General features: G+C 47.7%; 2 protein-coding genes across 3 annotated transcripts in view; one reads left to right on the top strand and one right to left on the bottom strand.

The window, feature by feature from the left end:
- Window positions 1-4,694, top strand: part of CMTR1 (cap methyltransferase 1) — a 28,171-nt gene extending 23,477 nt beyond the window's left edge. Inside the window, exon 24 of the mRNA XM_035560605.2 lies at window positions 451-4,694. Coding sequence (XP_035416498.1) covers window positions 451-583 — 133 coding nt within the window. The 3' untranslated portion in view covers window positions 584-4,694. The remainder of the gene's footprint in view (window positions 1-450) is intronic.
- Window positions 3,946-14,655, bottom strand: CCDC167 (coiled-coil domain containing 167). 2 transcript variants are annotated; one of them, XM_035560630.2, is made up of 5 exons: window positions 14,553-14,655; window positions 8,705-8,799; window positions 6,512-6,564; window positions 4,519-4,663; window positions 3,946-4,418 (listed from the first exon to the last, which is right to left on the bottom strand). In XM_035560630.2, exons 1-4 carry the CDS (start codon window positions 14,589-14,591, stop codon window positions 4,560-4,562), a joined length of 291 nt encoding a protein of 96 aa, XP_035416523.1. In that variant the 5' UTR covers window positions 14,592-14,655; the 3' UTR covers window positions 3,946-4,418; window positions 4,519-4,559. The 2 variants fall into 2 exon arrangements, with proteins under 2 accessions (XP_035416523.1, XP_035416513.1); XM_035560620.2 differs by having other exon boundaries at window positions 3,946-4,663.
- Between the last annotated feature and the right edge of the window lie 4,105 nt (window positions 14,656-18,760).

Below are 18,760 nucleotides of genomic sequence, written 5' to 3' on the forward strand. Positions count from 1 at the left end.
TTACTGATTCTAGTAGGTTTGTCGTGAGTGATTAGACTGCTAGTTGCTTCTGCTAGCAGACTTTCTAAATTCTTCATTAATGCCTTTCCATTGCCTGCAATGACAGTTTCATCCTCTGAAAAACTTGTGGAGGGAAGAGAGGGAGGTTTTCCCTAATGATCTGTCTTCTTCCAGCAAATACTGAACTGAATCTTGAGTAAAGTTAGAATAAGTTTGCTTCCATGGAAATCTCTTAGGCTAGGAAGTTCCTGTACATTATGGGCTATAAAGTTTGTAAGATGAGCGAATGGATGTACTGGTTTTTCTCTAAGGCACCCCTTAGATAGAGTACCTGTGTGGCTCCCAGCACAAGAGCAGCTGTGTCTGTAGTGCACTTTGTGGCTGACAGGATGACAGGGTTTTCCTTCCCCTCTTCTGCCGTGCTAATCTTGCTCTCTTCTCTGTCCACAGTGTCTGCCATTACAGCCGCCTCTTCTGGGAGTGGGGGGAAGGTGTCAAAGTGCACGACTCTCAGAAAAGGCAAGATCCAGAGAAGCTATCAAAGGAGGATGTCCTGTCTTTCATCCAAGCACACTACCCCTAACCCCCTGCCCTCTTGAGGGGCACCGGGTGGGGCTGAGCCCAGCTTGGATTCTTCAGGGACTGACAAGACTGGGGAGACTCCACAGCTATCCTGGTCTTCTCCAGAGCTGATTCCCTGGAGGTGATGTAACCAGGAGGCGATGCGCAGAAGGCTCGGGACAAGGCTCTCCCTTGGCAGTGTATATAAGAGTATGACCCAGGTAGTGCGCCTGCTGCTGGAGCACCTATGGTGACTCCTGGAGTCGAGGCCTAATGCCCTTTTGTCCTGACCTACTGCGTGCGTGAGGCCAAGGGGCTGGCAGCTTTCTTTGCTCCTGTGCAAATATTCAGCAAGGCTTGTGGAGCTCTGTGCGCGTGTCAGGGCTCTCCAGGCTTGTGCTTCCCTGGCAGTGGGAAGGAGCAGAGGAAGGTGGCAGGGCTGGGCAACAGCGCGCTGAAGCAGTCCTGCCTTGTTCCTGGCAGCTGTCCATCTCCTTGGCCTTGTGAAGGGCCTTTGCTACCCCGTGGAGGGTAGTAGTTCATTGGGGAATGCTAGCTTTGGGGCGCAAGTATGTATTCTTGTTGGTATCTCCGACGTTTCTGCTATCGAGGCACTTGGCTGGCCATCGGCAATTCCGATGTGGTGGTGTCCCACTGGACAAGAGCCAACATAGGTGATGACTGGACTTCCTGGCACCGACTTGATGTTCCGGTGCCACGGGTTTCTCAGACCTCTACAAGCTGCTGTGATAAGGATTTCCCCCTTCCTAGGTCAGTAACTGATCCCGAGGCAGCAGCCTGGGGTTAACTTGTGAGTGTCTGCCTCACGGTACTTCTGAGACCAAGGTGCTTTGGTTCTTGGTAGTCAACAATATTACCCAAATCTTCAGGAAGGAAAGCGGACGTGGGAGGGAAGACAAAGGAAGTTTGCAGTGCTGGGGGTCTTTAGAGGAAATGATGGGAACATAGGACTTTGTTAGACTTTGTTAGAAGACCCAGGGCTTCAGCAAAGAGAGATCTTGACTTTGACCATGTTGGTTAATAGGAAGAAATCCTGTCCCCTGACTGTTCCCCTGGAAAGGATATCAGAATTCCGTTTCTAAACGTCAGAGTGGGCTTTGACACCCTCCAAGTCTCATCTGGCCCTGGTGCTACACCTGGGGTGAAGGCACGGAGCTGTGACACTCTCAGCATGAAATTTGTGTCAGCAGACTTCTCAACGCGTTTTTATGCTGGGCTCAAAGTTGTCTTCTGTTGCATGATTTACCTTCAGTTCTGGCTTCCGTCAGGCTTTTGCCAGGTCTTCCACTTAAATCAGAAGGTAACTTGCAGTTGACTGCTTTTAGCTAAGCAGTTACCCCCTTTTTTGTTTGCTTTTAAACACAGATTGGCAGTAGGGAGGAAACTGATTTATGGGTTGTCTGAACTGTGCCTTAAAGAAAGCTGTAGTTCTTGGGACTATAGCAGTTGCTTAGATTCTTATTTTTCCCCCCAAAGTTGTATGTAGGATTTGAAAAAGCTTTATGTAGTAAGACATGGAAGTTCTCACTTGCAGGTTTATAGGTGCATGGGTGCCCTGCACCCCTCCCGAAGAGGCCGTAACAAGGGTGGCATGTTGTGGAAGTCTCACTTTCATCCACCCTGTAAGGTCCAGCGTCATGTATAGGTTTTGTCCTCCTTCTCAGCACGCAGTGAATGTCACCCTACAAGTAGGCCATGCTCTCTGAGCTTGGAGCACTTCCGTGTCTTCACAAGCACATAATTCCCATACGCCCATGTTTTATTTCTCTGCAGTTTGGTATGAATGAACATAACAGCTCCATCTCCTTGCACCAGACAAATGTAGGTGCAGGCTTGGTCACTGGAGAACCACACCCCTCGGCTAGGGGAGCAGCACAGGAGCTGGTCTGTTGCTCTGTGGAAACTGAAGGCAAAGCTAGGGCGTGGATGGGTTATGGATAGGTGGCCCTGAATGCTGTGCAGGAGAGCGAATCCACTTTTTGTCAAGCTCCAGCCTAAAGTGATGATGTGGGTAAAAGGTTCTTCCATGTGGTTGGCCGATAACCCTCAGACACGGGTCTACTGAAACAGCTGAGGGGCTGCACGTTGTCATGGGGTCCTGTGGACGACCTGTAGCTGCCCTCTATTTTCAAGCAGAGGCAAAATATAAACGAGAGAAAGGGTAGGCTTCCCCCCGTGAAGAACAAGAGCTCTGTCACCGGCAGTTTGCTCTGGCAAAGGCACTTCCATGAGGGATGAGGAACCTTCCCTGGGGGCCAAAAAAAAAAAACAAACAAAAAAGCACCTCCAACTGTGTGGTTTCCAGACCTGTGTGCAGTTGGCTTTTTAAATCGGTAATTTGAGGTCTGGTGTTTCTGCAGACAGCCTTGAGGCTGTTCTAATGCCGGCAAAGCGTGCTGCTCCCTCTGCCAGGCTCCTGTGCTAAGTGTTACGTACTCCACTCAGGGCTCTGGTCTCCCCTGGGGGCTGGCAGGCAGAAGGGTGACGAGGAAGTATGCTGCGGATCTTGCAGGCCTCTGAGGGTGCAAAGGAAATCTCAATAGCTGCAGGCTAGCTTTTATGAACAGATATTTCCTCTTTGCCCTGTTGCCTCCGGTTCCTCCCAGTTTTAATTTGCTTTTATTTTTATTTTTGATGCACTGAACCATGCTTCTGAATCCCCCTTCAAGAAGGCAGGCATGAGGCACCGTGCTGCTTGCTTCCTTGATGCAGGGTGAATTTGGAGGGATTACGTTGGGAAGGGGGGGGTGAGGAAGGTCTTGCTGAAGGGAATGTTTATGTACATTAATTGCACAATGTATTGTTATTAGGCTGTGTATCATTTTGTGTTGACTTCTCTGCTTTCATTGTCTCTGTTACCAATACAGCCCCTTTAGTTCACAACAGTGCTTATTTACTCTGTTTCCCACAAAATCTGGGCCAGCAATTTGCGTTAGTGTGGAGACAGGAGTGCCTTGCACAGTTAAGACTTTGAAGGCAGTCCTGTTTTCCTAAAGGCCTTCCTGACAAGTGCTTCCTCAGGGCTTCTCCATGTCTCACTGGACCAGGATGAGAGGAGGGACTGCAGGGCCCCATCTCCAGCACTCCTTCCTTACTGGTGTGCTTGGCTGCTTTTCCCCTGAAAGGAAGCAAATGCTTGAAACCAAATGCTCAGGCAGATTCCAGGCCACAGCAGTGCAGTAATCTACTGTTGAGACCTTGCCAACCAGATATATCAAAGTGCCTAACCCCATCCAGCCTTACTGTGATGGAATCTGTGCCAGCAGTGAGATGGCAGACCGCAGGATCCTAACAGAGGTGTGGCCTGAGAGACCTGCTACAAAACTGGGGAAGGAAGGAAGGAAGGAAGGAAAAGCTGGGAGCTACACTGTTAACTTACTTTATTTAAAGCCCTCCACAGGCACTTCCATGCCTGGGAGTTGGTAGTAAAATCTCTTCTGCAGGTGTTGATTCTTAGAGGCACAAAACGGTTACCAAGCTCTGATGCACAGGAGAGGTAGGTAGATCTTTTCAAAGCCCAAGCAGCAAGATCTCAAGTTGGCTGCTATGTGCTTGCAGAAGAGATACCTACTTCCCATCTGTTTTTATGGAGGTAGGGTTCTCCTGGTCCTGGAAATTAGTGTGGAAGAGGAAACATCTTTGTTTGGCTCAGTTCTGTCTGCAACCAGCAAGGTCCTCTTCAAAAAGAGCGTACTGCCTTCCTGCATCAGGTCTTGACTGGATGTTGGGTAAGACGGCCCCACCTGGAGTTATGCTCGACCCGCTTTCCCAGCGTGAGTGTGCTGTGGTGTCTGCTTTGCCTGCTGAACCTCTCAGTTCTCAGAGAAAAAGCTTCCCTACAATGAGGTTTGGAGAGGACAGATGAGAACAGCACCCTGAAATGCTGATCCTCACCCTTCGGGAGGTGCAGCGGTGAGAGGAGGAAGAGTTCCTTACAGGAGAGCCATCTGGTCAGCAGGGAGAATTCTCGAGTGCAATCACATAGTCCAGCAGGCATAGATGAGAGCGAGCAGCAACGCCATGGCCACAGCAAGGGCAGCATTCTTGCGATTTTCCTTCCGAAGCACGCTCAGTTCCTTCTCTGTGAAACAAACAAAACCCTTGCCTGTGAACATTCTTGTGTTGTTACTGTATTTCCTTTCAACATGGTCTTACAAGCACCATCTCACCATGGCCCAGGGGCAACTCTTGGGATCAGTCTCCAAAGCTGCTAGTGCTAAACTATGCTGGGCAGGAAGGAGCCTAGCAAGAGCCCTTCTCATTTGCTAGTGCTCATCCTGTTAATCTCAGGAACTGCTCTTAAGAATGCTTCAGTCCCAGTCCTGTTTGCAAATGACCTTGTTCTGGACCATACTAAGGGCAGGCTGGTTCATTAGAACAACTGTTTATTCCTTAAGGCAATGAACAAGAGGATGGCATGCAGAGAGCTATTTTTACTCTCTATTTTTTCCCAAGGCATAAGTTCAGGACTCTCAGTCCAGTATCTTTTCCCAGTCCTTAAGCTAACTCAAATACAATGAACTAGCACGGCTATCAGAAGAGGCTCTTAGCTCTTCTTTCTGCCCCCGCTCTTCATGCGGTACAAGTATTCACAACCACGCAGCAACCTCCTTCAACGCACATGGCTGCAGAAGTGGTGGCAGGGGCAGGAGGTCACACAAACCCCAGCACAGCTCTGCCAGCTTCAACTGACAGAGCAAGGGCATTGTCATTCGTGGCCTCAAGTGTGTCAGCTGGAATAAGTACAGATTTAATCTGAGGCCATAGTGATGATCTAAAAAGGTTGGGTGCAGATGCACTGTGTGTTCTGTTCCAGGAGGAGCAGCCCTCACCATCAGGGCAGCCTGTTGGATGATGGCTGACTACTGGTAAACGGGTGGCAGCCACATCCTGACCCTTCTGCTGTCTCTGGTGGTAGGCCCTCAGGGAACAGGTTTGAAGCTCTTTAAAATAATTGCTAGTCTTCTGGAAAGAGTCCTTTAACATGAGTTAAAATTGTAAATTCACTGGCCAAACCTTGGCTTTCAGTTCTCCAAGCCTAAAGAAACACTTGTGCTTCTCTCCCATGTGTGAGCTTTGGTGCTTGCGCTGCTGCAGAACAGCTCTGCTCAGTGAGCTGAGCCAGGAGGGAGGCTAATTTCACACATAACAAGGTGATTGAAGCATCAGGCTCCCCCTATCAAGACAGCAAAGCTTCACCCTCTGCTTTGGTTTCACTTCCAGTAGGACCGGGCTCAATATGCAGTATAAAGGGGTCCCCATCCTGCTTACAGCCTAACTGCAGTAATTTAGAGGGAACAGCAGCAGCCCTTCTCCCCTGCTCCACGCACACGATGATGTGCCTGTACTTGCTAGGCTCGTAATGCTCTCCAAGAGAGCAGACTGTCTTCAACGTGCAAGAAATACAGCAATGCACCAGCAGCTCATCAGGAAAAGATGTTCATAGAACCAGGGGAGAATGAGTCCCACAACTCAGTTCAGTGCTTCCACCATAGTCAAAACTGCTGCCTAGGCAGAGCCCAAATGTTCCAGCTCCTATCCTGTGAGGAAGGCAGCAGCCTCACCTTCCCTTAAACCTGCATTAAAAAAAAAAAAAAAAAAAAAAACAAAAAACACAACAAAGTGGAGAAGTTTTTAAAAGCCACGCTGTTGGCTAAGATTTTCTAAGGACATGTAGTTTGGGGTACATGAAAAGCATGTTTTACCCCCCTTATCAGCTGATATACTATTTTTTTCCCCTAAGATAACATGTCTCAAGAGGGAGGATCTGGACTCCTAATACGCTGACCAGATTTCCCTCAGTTTTGCTCCGTTTGGATGAGCGTAAATTCAGAGACAGAAGTTAGTGTGGCAGGAACTTGAAGATGAAGCTAAGCTGCAGCACTGATGCCATCCAGCCCAGAGGGACCATTTTTAATGAAGCTCTTACCATAGTTGTCAGCTTTGGTCATTAGTAGGTTTCTCTCTCTCTCCAGTGACTTTCTGTAATGAGAAGAGGAGTTCGTTACCTGCGAGGCACAACACAGCCTATTTCTTTGCTCATATGATGGAAGAGAAACTCTGGCCCAATAGCAGGAATATTTGCTCATAGAATGAGCCCCTCACCCTTCACTGTGGAGAGGTGACAGTTTAAAAACCCCCAGCTGAGCGCAAAGGATGCGGCAGTTTCAGATGGCTTTCTCCTCTCAAGCTGCTTTGTGTCTCTCCTTTGAGAAGTGTCAGAATAGCGCTCTGTCTGCTGGAGAGCCCCCTACCCAGTTCCCCAAGGTGGGGTAAGAAATTCTGCCATGGCTACAAGATGAGGCATGGTCCGTACGAGCTCTCTGCAGGATCCTGCTCCTCCGGCACATCTGGCTCAGTGCTGGTGTAGTAACTCTCCTCACTGATTGAAGCCCGGATCCCTTTGCCGGGGTACCCAATTTACATACCCTGGTCAGCTTGGAAACAAGCTGAATCCAAACCCAGCAACAACCACCTAAACAGCCTGTTGTTAGACTGAAGACTCAGGATAACAGCCGTAACAAGTAAACAGACCTACCCAGCCCTTGTCTGAAGCTGCACAAGATAACTAATATACTGTTTAAAATATAAAAGCAAACCGAGTTGCCTGAAAGCAGCTGCACTTGCCTTACAGCAACAGGGACGTGGCCACTCCTTTCAGATTGTGTGCATACAAACAAAGCCGCACTAACAAATTATCTCATCACTGAGAGCAGAGAGAAGGCAGAAAGTGTAATAGTTTGTTGTTCCCCTTGGGGCAGAGCAAGAACCTGCAGTAAAAAGAGATTCCAAACCTGTGTACAGCTATTAAGTGCGGGATGGCAAGAAAACAAGCTGCATAAGCAGCAGGAGAGGCAAGAAGGGCTCTTAGAGGCAACTGGAAAAAGGAAACGCACAGTGCAGCCAGGAGGATGTGAGAAGACATTTGCCAGCATGACTGAGGTGCTACTCAGAAATCTGCCTCGTGAAGGGAGTCAAGGAAGGTGCTTTGAGAATGAGACGGGAAGAAACTGATAACTGAACTTTGAAGCAGGAAAGCAGAACTCTCCTTTGTGAACTATGTTTATCGTGGTACCTTCTTCCATGGTTTTTGAGATCATCTGGATTAGGGGGAACAGAATTTCCATTTCCATCTCCACCCAAGTTGTAAAATTCAGAAAATGTCCCAGAAATCCCTAATCTTAATTCTTTGCTCTAGGCCCTATATTTCAGAGAGAAATCATACAGGTATATTCCATCTTGTCAAGTTACTGCAACTGTAGGTTTGTTTGATGGCCACTTCAGCAGCAGATGAAGAATACAGATAGTAAACATAGGAAGAAAAATTTAGGTAACGGACTGGTGAAATGAAGAGCTAGAGATGAGGGATAAGGCAACACAGGACCCTGTCCAAATATGAATGGGGATATAAAACTCCAGTAAAGGAGGAGGAAAAAAGAGAGAGGGTGGCTCAAGAAATGGCAGGCAAAGCGAGATAACGGAATGGAAAGGAAGAAAAAAAGAACACAGGCTGAGGCTGGTAAATATCAGGGTGTGAAAAAGTCATCACTGCAAGGATGATTTGTAACTGGGTTCTGTAAGAAAGCAGACAACAGGAACTTTCTCTTCCTTGGCCTATAATTGAACTTCCCAGCCTTTTTGGTGGGAGCAGAGCAACAGGATGCTGGTGACTGGAAGAGCGTCTGCAGGCACACAGATTTGAGAATCAGCTGGGAGATGTAGGATCTCTTGTTTCGTGCTAGAGAAATAACCAGGTTCTGCCTGTGTCTGCTGTAACAGCCATCTCAGAGGCCAGGTCAGTTCAGCTTTAAAAGCTTACAGCTAGCCTGTTTCCCAGCAGGCCAGGACCCAGCTCTGCTAACAAACAGCCAAGTTTTGGGCACTGCTTGGCTGGGTGCAGTACAGGTTTGAAAGGGAGGCTGTTCATTAGATACATCTCTCTCTGTATATCACTGAACTCACATTGGCATGTTCCCCAAGTAAGCTCCAAGCTGGAAAAAGAGCCTTGTCATGGGGAACCACACATTCCCATCCCTCCAAGAACCCTTGCTCAGTCCTGCAGCAGGATGACAGCTAGCTGAAGTGTGCAGCCGCAGCTGTGAAAGGAGGTGCTCATCCATACCTTCCTTCAGGGCTGAGCTTCTCCCTGCGCAGTTTGAGATCCACCTCCTCCATGCTCTGTCTGCAAAGCGCCAGCTTCTCCTCCAGTCCATCAATCTGAAAAACAACGCACCAGTCGCTGTCATTTCCTCTCCAAGTAACACGGATCCATCCCCACTGAAGGGTGGCAGTTCAGCCACTCTACCTCCTTCCTCCTCAAACCACCCGAGGAGCAAGACCCAGCTCTGCGCAGAGATCACAGCGCAGAGCCCACCACCTCCTAGAGATCAGCCTGTGCTGTATCTCAGACAACTGTGATATTGCAATCCCAGACACAGCCAGGCCAGCTCTAACACTCCCAGCTGTGTGGCTGGCCAGCACCTTTTTTGAGATCCAATCCAGCTCCAGCCTGTTCTAGTTTCTTTGTATGTGGCCCCACAAGCAAAGACGTGACCCAGGATGTCTTTATGCAATTAAAGTGGTATACAACGCAAGGGACCGGCCTTGGGCAAAGCCTCAGGGATAAGGTCTTGATTTAGTACTGCAAACAGAAGTAGACATTCGTGGGACAAGACTGCAAAGCACCCTCGGCTCTGTGTGTGTGTAGGGGGTGGGAAGGGAAAAACGCTGATACTTGTGCGCATATGGATTGCCCAGGCATTAGTCCTACCAAGGCCAACAGCTCTCCTGGGAATCATTCCTCTCTTCTGTCTGGCAACCAGAGCACAGACATTTTTAGGAAAACTTTGTCTTTCAGGCTTGCTTCCAGCAAGGAAACTGTGGAGTAATCAGATCATACGAACACGACATCATAGCCTGAAAGAAGATGGCCTTGCTGCCCTGAGGTGGCAGCGACCTCTCTTTTCAGCTACCTCACCCCACGCTCCTGCTGTGTCTGGTTTTCCAAACAAGGCCAAAGCCAGCCACATCTCTGGCAGCGCAGCCTTTCTGCGGCAGCAGCCCTCACAAACCAGAAGGTAAGAGGCAGCAGGGTCCTGGGGAAAGTACCTAGGCAGTATATCACACCAACTGCCTGGACACCAGAGAGAGAGCACAAACGGTCCCATGAACAGTGATATGGGAAAAATAAAATCAAAAGGTACTAATCCACAATTATTGCTGCTTCGGGGGATCAGCTCTGTCCTGAGCTCATTAGCAATCTCACACCTTCTGTTCAGGAAAGGCAGGCAGGAGTTACAAACACGCAGGATGGGGCAGGAGGCTTGATGTAAAGGGGAGAACACCACAGACTGCAAAAAGGAGCTCGGCCAGTCAGCTGAATAGTCTCATGGCAAGGCACACAGCAGTGCTGGGGACAGGGGCATGGTTAAAAAGGCTCAAACCTTTGCATCTTACTATTTCCAAGTCCCCCAAGTTGGCTCTGATCACATTTATCAGCAAGTTCACTTAATGGCAGAGTGCAGGAGAGTGAAGGAGGGGTGCCCACCCGATCCATTCAGGGCACCGAGCTTTGAGAACGACCACCTCAATCACCCGTTCCCACCACCTGCAACTGATGGTGTCTCTGCTTCCTCCTGTGTTGGAAACCCTCACATACACCTTGCGAGAGGTACTTGAATGTGTGTCACCTGGCTCCTCCTCTGCCAGTAAACTTACTACAGTGCCCCATGCCTTCTCTGGAACAGGGGCTTAAAAATCATGGTAAGTAATGCAATTTAATGAGAGCTTTGGTTAGTAAGCTGCCAGCCCACCACTACGTTAGCCAGGCCATTGCACTCCCCATCCTCTCCACCAGAAGCATTCCTTCTGCTCACTTTGCAGCTGCTCTCACTGGTACGCTCTCTGCCCATGCTGTCATCTTTTCATGAGAAACAACACAAGGATATTCAGCCCAGCTCTGCCAATGCTCTTACTTTCTGCTGACTAAAAATCTCCAGATTCCACACAATACTTTAAAAGTTGCAGCTGTTTTTACTGCTCTTAAATCAAAACCAAAAGTTTGGCTCCCCTGCTGGAGAGCAATAATTTGCTAATAAACCACATGCCCTAGAACTGCACCATCGGTTTTGCTGAGCTGCGGGCACAAGGGATGCAAAATAATAATAATAAAAAAGGCAAAGAAGGAGGAACAGATTGCTGAATGAACGAATTATTTTTTTTCTCTCTGAAATCCTGCAATATCTTTTCTTCAGGCTGGTCTGGGGCATTAGAGGTTGTAAGGAAGGTTGAGAGTGAGGATTTTCAAATGTTATCTACTCACAGTGCCTCGGTTTCCTTACTTGTAAATTAAGACAAAAGTATCTGCCTCCTGAAGATGGCTCATGACCAGAACTATAGGCAGAGCACCATCTTGACACACCGCTGCCACTGCCTCACTTGGGATTTAGGGCCTGCTTCTGCATCCTAGGAATCTCTTAGCAGCTAAGCCATCCAAGCAACTCTTCACTGCAGGGCAAAGGAGAGTGAGGAAGAGGAAAATAAGCATGGGGAGAAATTAGGAACACCTGGGAATTACTGATTACACTCAGGCTGCAGAGAAAATTCCCAGGGGAGCTATAAACTGTAAAGCTGTAGCAGGAGAACCTATAAAGTTTTGGCATAATTCCCAGCAGCAGCTCTCTGAGAGAGCAATCCTAGCAGCAGGTGCATACCTGAGCTCGTTGCGGATGACAAGCCTTCCCTCCGACTAACTGCTGCACAAGAAGGCCAGCTGGGGCACGTATCTAGGCCTATGGAAGGCCTGCGTGAAGACGAAGAGCCAAGCTCGCTTAGCAGGATGCACTGCACCTCACCCTGGCTTATCTTTTTAGTGGCAATCTCACAACAGTTGTGGATAAGTTGCGAAGAAGAATCCTCGCTCCTCCCGGCTCTCCTGTCCACGAAGGCATTCTTCTGGGACAGAGCTGAAGTGCAGCACGTGGGAAGCTCACCTTACAATGCCTCAGGTTCACGTGCTCCACAGCAGGGATGCAGAACTTCACTCCCAGCAATGTCTTTAAGTAGTGCCAGTTAGATGGTGCAAGTGAGACAGGTGCCTAACACAGCAGCTCGGGGTACACACAGCTGCCCCCCTGCTCCCCATGAGCCGCTCTGGAAAGTGAAGTCCCAGCAGCTTCGTCCCCCACAGCCTCCCTCACTCCAGAAAGCATGACAAGGTTTTGAGCCATTTCCTCTGAAATCTGGCAACACCTGCTCACAGTCCGGACACTTTTTTAAACCAGAGGGACCCAGAGCACATTTCAATCCAAACTGACTTACGCACTTATTACAAATCTTATTTGTCAGGACTACCTTGGGCAGGGAGCCCAAAATGGCTCACGTAAAAGGCAGACCAAGAAAAAAAAAAAAAGAGAGAAGGAAGCAGCCTTGCTTACAGAGTTGAGCTAAATTAGATCCCTTTTAATACATTCTGTAATGAATTAATAAAAGCTTTCTTTCCAGCAGAAAGGCTAAAAGCACTTTTCAAGAACTGGCACCCACCCTCTGCTTTTATGAATTCCCTAATTAAGATACTGGCAAAGAGCCACATCACATATACATTGACATCCAACAGCGTTGGGTAATGAGGATTTTGTCTTCTGACCCTCATAAAACAGATCAAAGCCAAATGAAGAGGTGGGGGCAAAGAAAAAAGCCTTCCCTAAGCAGTCTTCTGATGCCTTGTCACCTGCCAGCACACTTGAACAGTTCTTTTCACAGAAGAATTAGTGGTTCTTGCATCCACAAATCTGGCTGCCTTATTAAGAAGAACGGTCCAGCAGGGACCGATTTTTTGCAATGTTTAAATTTAAATGCTAACTTGTAGTTTGGGTATACACACTCATTTTTTACCACGCTCTCAGAATCATTCACTTCATGCCAAATCATTTTGCAAATGTACCCACAGCAGGCTAGGCAACATTTACCAGGCAGGTTACTACACAGTAGAGGATGATCCACCAGAGAAGTCCTGCAGATCAAACCTCTGTGGTGGTAAAGGCGAAAGGGCTGGATCCCACCTGCATCTCCTTCAGCCTCGAATCTATCCAGTTAGTTGGACCCCTGCCTCGATTCAGTGGCTCTGCAGGCCAGCACACAGATGTGACCACAGAGCATTCTGAAACATCCTCTAAAAACAACTTCAGTGAATAAGGACTACTACTTCCATCCTTTTCCCTATCCTTAATACTCTTCCGTAGGCACTGATCAGTCTTTGTCAGAAGCAGGATTTGGGAACTATACATAACAATACTTTCTCCAAATACACACTCAGTATTTTGGAGCTCAGGCACTCACTGAGCACCTGCTCTCTTTGCACTTACTAACCCTACCTGTCACCCCTCCCCAGTTGGCTGAGCCACAAGGGTATTTTTAGGAGCTACAATACCCCATGGCAAGGAGTTTCACAGCACATCCACAGGCTGGGAGAAGAACCAACCCCTCCCTGTTTGTTCGGTCCTTGTCATTTGCTAGCTTCACTTGAAGGCTCTTGTTTTTGTGCTGAAGAGAGAGAGTGAACATTCATTCTCTGTTTAAAAATTACAAATGGCATACAAAGAATATAGACCTATACCGGGTCCCCTTTCAGTCACATTTTCAAGTTTAGAAGAGCCCATCTGCTTAATCGTTTCCTGCATAGAAAGTTTCCCCACCTTTGATCATCATTGCCACTCTCAAACTCATTCCACTTTCGTTATATTGCTACAAAATCGACCAGAGCCTTCCCAGTTTCCTTTTCCTGATGGATCTCATGAAGACAGTTCTGTACAGCTCAGTGTTGTCAACGGGGCTGCCTGCTGAAGGACTACAAAGCTATAAGAAAGGAGAAGTGGTGTGAGTTTAAACCATCACAACATTATGGAGACATTTGTATCACTTTAAACCAGGTTACATCAATTGCACCTGCAATTTGTAAGTGCAAGTTAACCTGATAAGTGTCCATATAGAAAATTGCATTCATTTAGCATCATGACTCCAGTTAAACAAGCATGACTCTGCCTAGATTAGGCCTTTCAAAGACAGCCATGCATCATGTCATATTAAGACTCATTTGGAAAGTTTTATCAATTATAACAGCTCAGAAGGTAACAGTGAACTGAATGGAAGTTTAAATTATGAAATCATCATCTTGGTCGTCAAGCATTCGGACACCTCACACACAAACTTCACTGCCTCTGGCTTCAAAGGATATTGTTTTCTTCCTAACTTTCAGTCAGCACCCCTCTCATCATTGCAAGAGGGAAGGACTTTATCTTTTAGTAGTATTTTTGCACATTTTCATTTACAACACCCCGAAAAAGAGCAGTTCTACAATCCTTTCAAAACTAGCTTGTTCTACCATGACAACACACACACAGAAATCTAAAGATACCACAAATTCCAAATGCTTTGCCAAAATATTCTGTGGCAACCGAAACCAAACCCTTTTCATTCTGCGACCAGCAACCCTGATTGGGCTCACCCTTTTTAACACCTCCCCTTTTGCATGGCAAAACCTACCACCAGCTTGTCTGTCTCCTTGTCCGTCACATCTCAAAAAAACCATTTCAGCTCCCTTTGCTAGGCTGAGCGAAGATACTTGGGCAGACAGCACAGTCCCCTCCGAACTCCCTTTAACTGTTATATTTGGGTTACAGAGCCAAGAAACGTCTGTTTCTCCAGCGTCGCCTCCCCACAATGACGAAGCCAGCACTAAGCGCAGGAGCAGACAGAAATCCCCTCGGAGCGCTGCGGGTCCCACCGGTGCCATCGCACCACAAAATGGCGGCCGAGCCCAGTGCCCCGCGTACCCCCCAGCACCCACCAGGAGGGAGCAGCAGGCAGAGACTGACCACGCCGCCGCCCCTTATCTAGGTCCCTGAGGGTGCTCCGCCGCCTCATATCGCCCCATATCGCCCCACATCGCCCCTCGGCCACCGCCCGCCCCTCACCTCCCGGGCCACGCTCAGCCCCTCTCGCCTCCTGCCCATGGTCCCGAGCCCGCCCGGCGCCGCGCATGCGCAGAGCGCCCGCTCCCCGCTCGCCCCCCCGGGCTCGGCCACGTCGGCGCGGCCGGCGCCATCTTTGTGAGGCGCCGTGCCGGGTGGGGGGGCGCGCCATCTTTGTGAGGGCGGCTCTGGGGATGGCGTTTGAAAATAAAGGGAGGAAGGGGGCCGTGGTTTTGCTGAATATCCGTCACCGAGAGCTTTAGGTTGTCCTTGGGGCTCCCTTCCCAAAGCTTTGTGTTAAAGCAGCTGCAGGAAAAGCCAGCTGCCTGAGCTACCTGGAGGTAGCATTTTGTGCACGGCAGCCAGTTCATTGCCAGATGCTAATCACGATGTTACATATGCATGGTAGCTTTTGTCCTGACCCTGGAAAGCTTTTTATGAACCGTTGCTATCTTGTGTTTAAAAAAATCATAAACAAGCAAGAAACACCACTGAAATGCATCTGTTTTTGTGGTAGGACATCACTGCTACATGACAGAGAACAGCAGAGCTATCTGCTGTCCAAAACCAGAAGGCTGGGCAGCAGCAGTGTTTATTAAAAAGACAGGCTGAATTTTCTTTTTCACTAAATACACTCTGCTGACTGATTTTGGTAGGCTCTCAGGAATGTGTATTCCTGTCATAGAAGGAATGCTAATACTAATGCTTAATTTGTGTGTTTAACTTTTCTTTCAAAAAAAATCCTCTGTATTTTCCTATGGGAGGTGCATGCGTCTGTGATAGCATCGGTCTGATTTTCTGCTTGGAGAAACTGAGGAGTAGGTGTACTTTTCTCAGCTTCCAACTTTGGTGCGTGGCTATGTTATGGGGTCTACACGGGTGAACTCAAAGGAGCCTGAACTCCTACCTCCCAGGTGAGACACAGATAACCCTTTTCCAAGCAGAAGGTCTGTCAGAAGGGCGTAAAGAAGCTGCGTTGGACCAAGCCAGCAGCCCTGGGAAAGCAAAGCACTGGGGGAGGGAGAAAATGAAGAAGCAGGAGACTGTAATTTTTTCCCTTCTTAGACAGAAGACTTGCTTAGTGAGTGTAAATACAATCTTAAAATGCATAGAGGCTTGAAGAAAACCCATCTGTTATGGTTTGCAATGCGATGAAATAGCCATCAGTGCAGCAGAAAGCATTTTCTCCTTTACAAAGGTGACTATTGATTCAGGGGAGAACTGTCAATTCTCACATGCACGCTTCTTCACAAAGAGACGTACACACACCATTTTGCGGGCAGATGAGCATGACCTTTGTTGTCACATCTTTTGGGAAGACAAAAGGGGAACTGGTTCTTCCCTCACAAACAAGCCACTGCTGCTGCCATCGCAAGCAGCAGATTTTAATTCATGCGTTGTTCCTCCTGGCCCTTCTGAATCCATCAGGCTGATAACCTCATTATGCCGCTCTCCTGGTCTTGGGTCTCCTCGTTCTGCCCTGAGCTGGCACCCCCTCTTCAGCCTTTTTGCTGTGTTACATCTCCATTTCTTTTGTAATGTCATTCAGGTCATCTATGCACTGACACAAGAAAGAAAGAAACTTCCTTTTTCTCAGCAAACTTTTAATCTTTTCCTTCTTGAAACCCAAAGAACAGATCTGGAAGTTTTTCACATGCAATAACATAATCTTTTGTATTTTAAAATGTCTACAGACATGAGTATGAATTTGAACTACTCCATATCAAGTGGCTGCTGGCTGGTCACAAGCATATTTAAGCTGGAAATTAGAAATTTCTAGCTGTGAGAGCAATCAGGTTACAGAACACGCTTACTGCAAGAGGGTTAAGAGGAAAAGAATGAAATAGGTTTTATTCATCTCTTGAATGGGATGGTTTAGCACAATGCCTGTTAGAGGAGAGCCCAGGATGTGACGGCATATAGCTGAACACCAAATCGCATATCCAGTAATTAGACTGGATAAGGCTCTGGTGAGACCCTACTCAGGGCCTCTGATTAGGCTACCACCACTGAGCTGGAGGGATCACATCGTTGCAGTCAAAATGAGTGATGAAGTGATATTAGAAACTGTAAAGATTACACATATGTCAGTCCGAAAGAAACATTCAGGGGACTTTCCATCTACGCACCCAGAGTCAGGACTGGATATACCGATGGCACCCATGTGAATGTTTGCCTTCCCTGCACTTAACACACACCAGGGATCCTGCCACCTCCTAGATATCCATTCTACTGCTCATTGAGTGATAGCTGGGAAGGTTTCCTTCCTGTTTATAACCTAATCAATCTTGTTGCATCTTGATCTGTTGTCAGGAGACAGGGGGACCAGCATCTTCCTTCAGTGATATCCCCCACTCCTGGTTTCTCCCTGGTAGACTCAACCCTCTTCATTCAACCCTATGCATTTTGCATCGCCTGTACTGTTTGTTACCTTCTTCCAGTCCCAACATGAACTAAGCCTGTCTGAGAACTTGTGGGTATTGAGAAAGTGAAAAGGCACTCCCTTGTCTTATATGCAGTATGCCTCACTAATATAGCCAAGAATATTTGCCTTTTTGTGCAACACCTTCACAATGGTGATTCATACTTAGTTCCTGGTTTCAACTCCTTGATCCATTTCCTCAGTGCTGTGGTCTATTCACTTCTTCCCCCTTTTTTTGCTGGTGCATTTAATTTTCATACATCTCAGTACAGTATTTTGCACCAGCCTTATGGGATTTTAGCTGACTGATTGTGATATATTTCTTCAATTTGTCAAGGTCTTTTGATTTCCAATGCTGCCTACAGTCTTGCAAGTTCTTCCAGACGTGGGGCAAGCCATGTACTTTAAACATACTTTATTTCATCATCTAAGTTATTGAAGAAGCTACTTGATAGAACAGGTGTGACATCTCTGGAACAGATCTCAGTAAGTCCTCCTGGTCTGACTGCAGACCACTGGTAACTGCTTTCAGAGCGCACACCCATAACAAATATCATACGGGATTGTTTCAAAAAGCCTTACTGCGCATCAAGGTAGCTTTCAGTGCTGCACCTGCTCTCTCCACTATTCCAGTTACTGCAACAAAGAAAGAAAGTTAACCGGTTTGATATGATTTGTTCTTGGTTTTCTCTTGTCTGGCTTTTTCTTATGACCTGATTATTTAATAATTTGTTCCACAATCATTCAGAAGATGGAAAGGTAATGACCGAGGACCAAAGAAGCAATGTTTTCACGAAGGTATAGGGATACTTGCTGATTTTTATCAGGGCAGTGCTGACTTTGAGGGTAATTTAATAGAACAAGCATTAAGTCTTCAATGGTAATTAAGTCTTTACTAGTAAATTAAACAATGTCAAGAAATGATCCCAGAATACAAACTCAATCATCTATGTGAAGTGTCAGCACATCCCCAGTATGGTTTGGCTTGGTCCCACTAGGACTGTCCCAAACAATGTCCGGGCATGATTTAGGAGTTTTGACAGGCAAAGGACCTTTCCCAATAGGCTTTTGCACGAGGTCACTGTTTCAGAGGCGAAGAGAGTTTAATAATATGGATGTAAGCCATTCAGTGCTAGTTTGCAGGATGTGTCTAGGAGAACGTTCCTGTGCACTCCTGATTTACTGCCTTCCTACCTCTTTTTGCCTTCTCCATCTGCAAGATTCACTGTGCTTTGTAAGCACAAATGAATCAGTCCTCTGACAAGCCTGAGAGGAAGCTGAGGCCAGACACCTCACTTTATAGACGTGAAGAGTGAGATAATATCTGGCCCTGTCTCCACAGCAAGTAAGTAGCTGAGTTAGCGCTGAGTCCAGGGGCCTGATCCCTTATCCTTGACTAGGTCATGGGGAGCAATTCTCCATTCCCCAAGCATCTCCTTCCCCATCTGGTCACGAGGCAGTGTCTCAAGAGGACGGGACGTCCCAGGGACCTCCTGAGCACAGGTTTCCCCAACACAGCAGGTGGCCAGCTCTAGCCCAGTGCCACCACTCCTCTCCCACCCCAGCCCTGCTGTACAAAATGCAGTTGGTCTCTAGGACAGAAGGACACCCAGCACAAAGGAATCAGCAGAACATGTCACGGGGGCTGGGGCAGGGGTTGTGTGTTGACCACCTGGAGGAAGGAAGGGCTGAGTGAGAAGGAGGGGGAAAGCGAACAGAGGTGCTGTGAAATGGATGTGAGCTATAGGGACTGGAAAGGTGAAGAGCTCAGGAACAGCTGACGAATGGC

Source organism: Cygnus atratus, chromosome 3, assembly GCF_013377495.2.
Source record: "Cygnus atratus isolate AKBS03 ecotype Queensland, Australia chromosome 3, CAtr_DNAZoo_HiC_assembly, whole genome shotgun sequence".
In the NCBI taxonomy this organism is placed as follows: Eukaryota; Metazoa; Chordata; class Aves; order Anseriformes; family Anatidae; genus Cygnus; species Cygnus atratus.

Bases quoted from the DNA above. Each gene is read 5' to 3' on its own strand.
- CCDC167 (XM_035560630.2), bottom strand. From the start codon at position 14,591: ATGGGCAGGAGGCGAGAGGGGCTGAGCGTGGCCCGGGAG. The intron at 8,800-14,552 runs GTGAGGGGCGGG...GTTGTTTTTCAG, and splicing joins GGCTGAGCGTGGCCCGGGAG to ATTGATGGACTGGAGGAGAA. The intron at 4,664-6,511 runs GTAAGAGCTTCA...TTTGTTTCACAG, and splicing joins GACCAAAGCTGACAACTATG to AGAAGGAACTGAGCGTGCTT.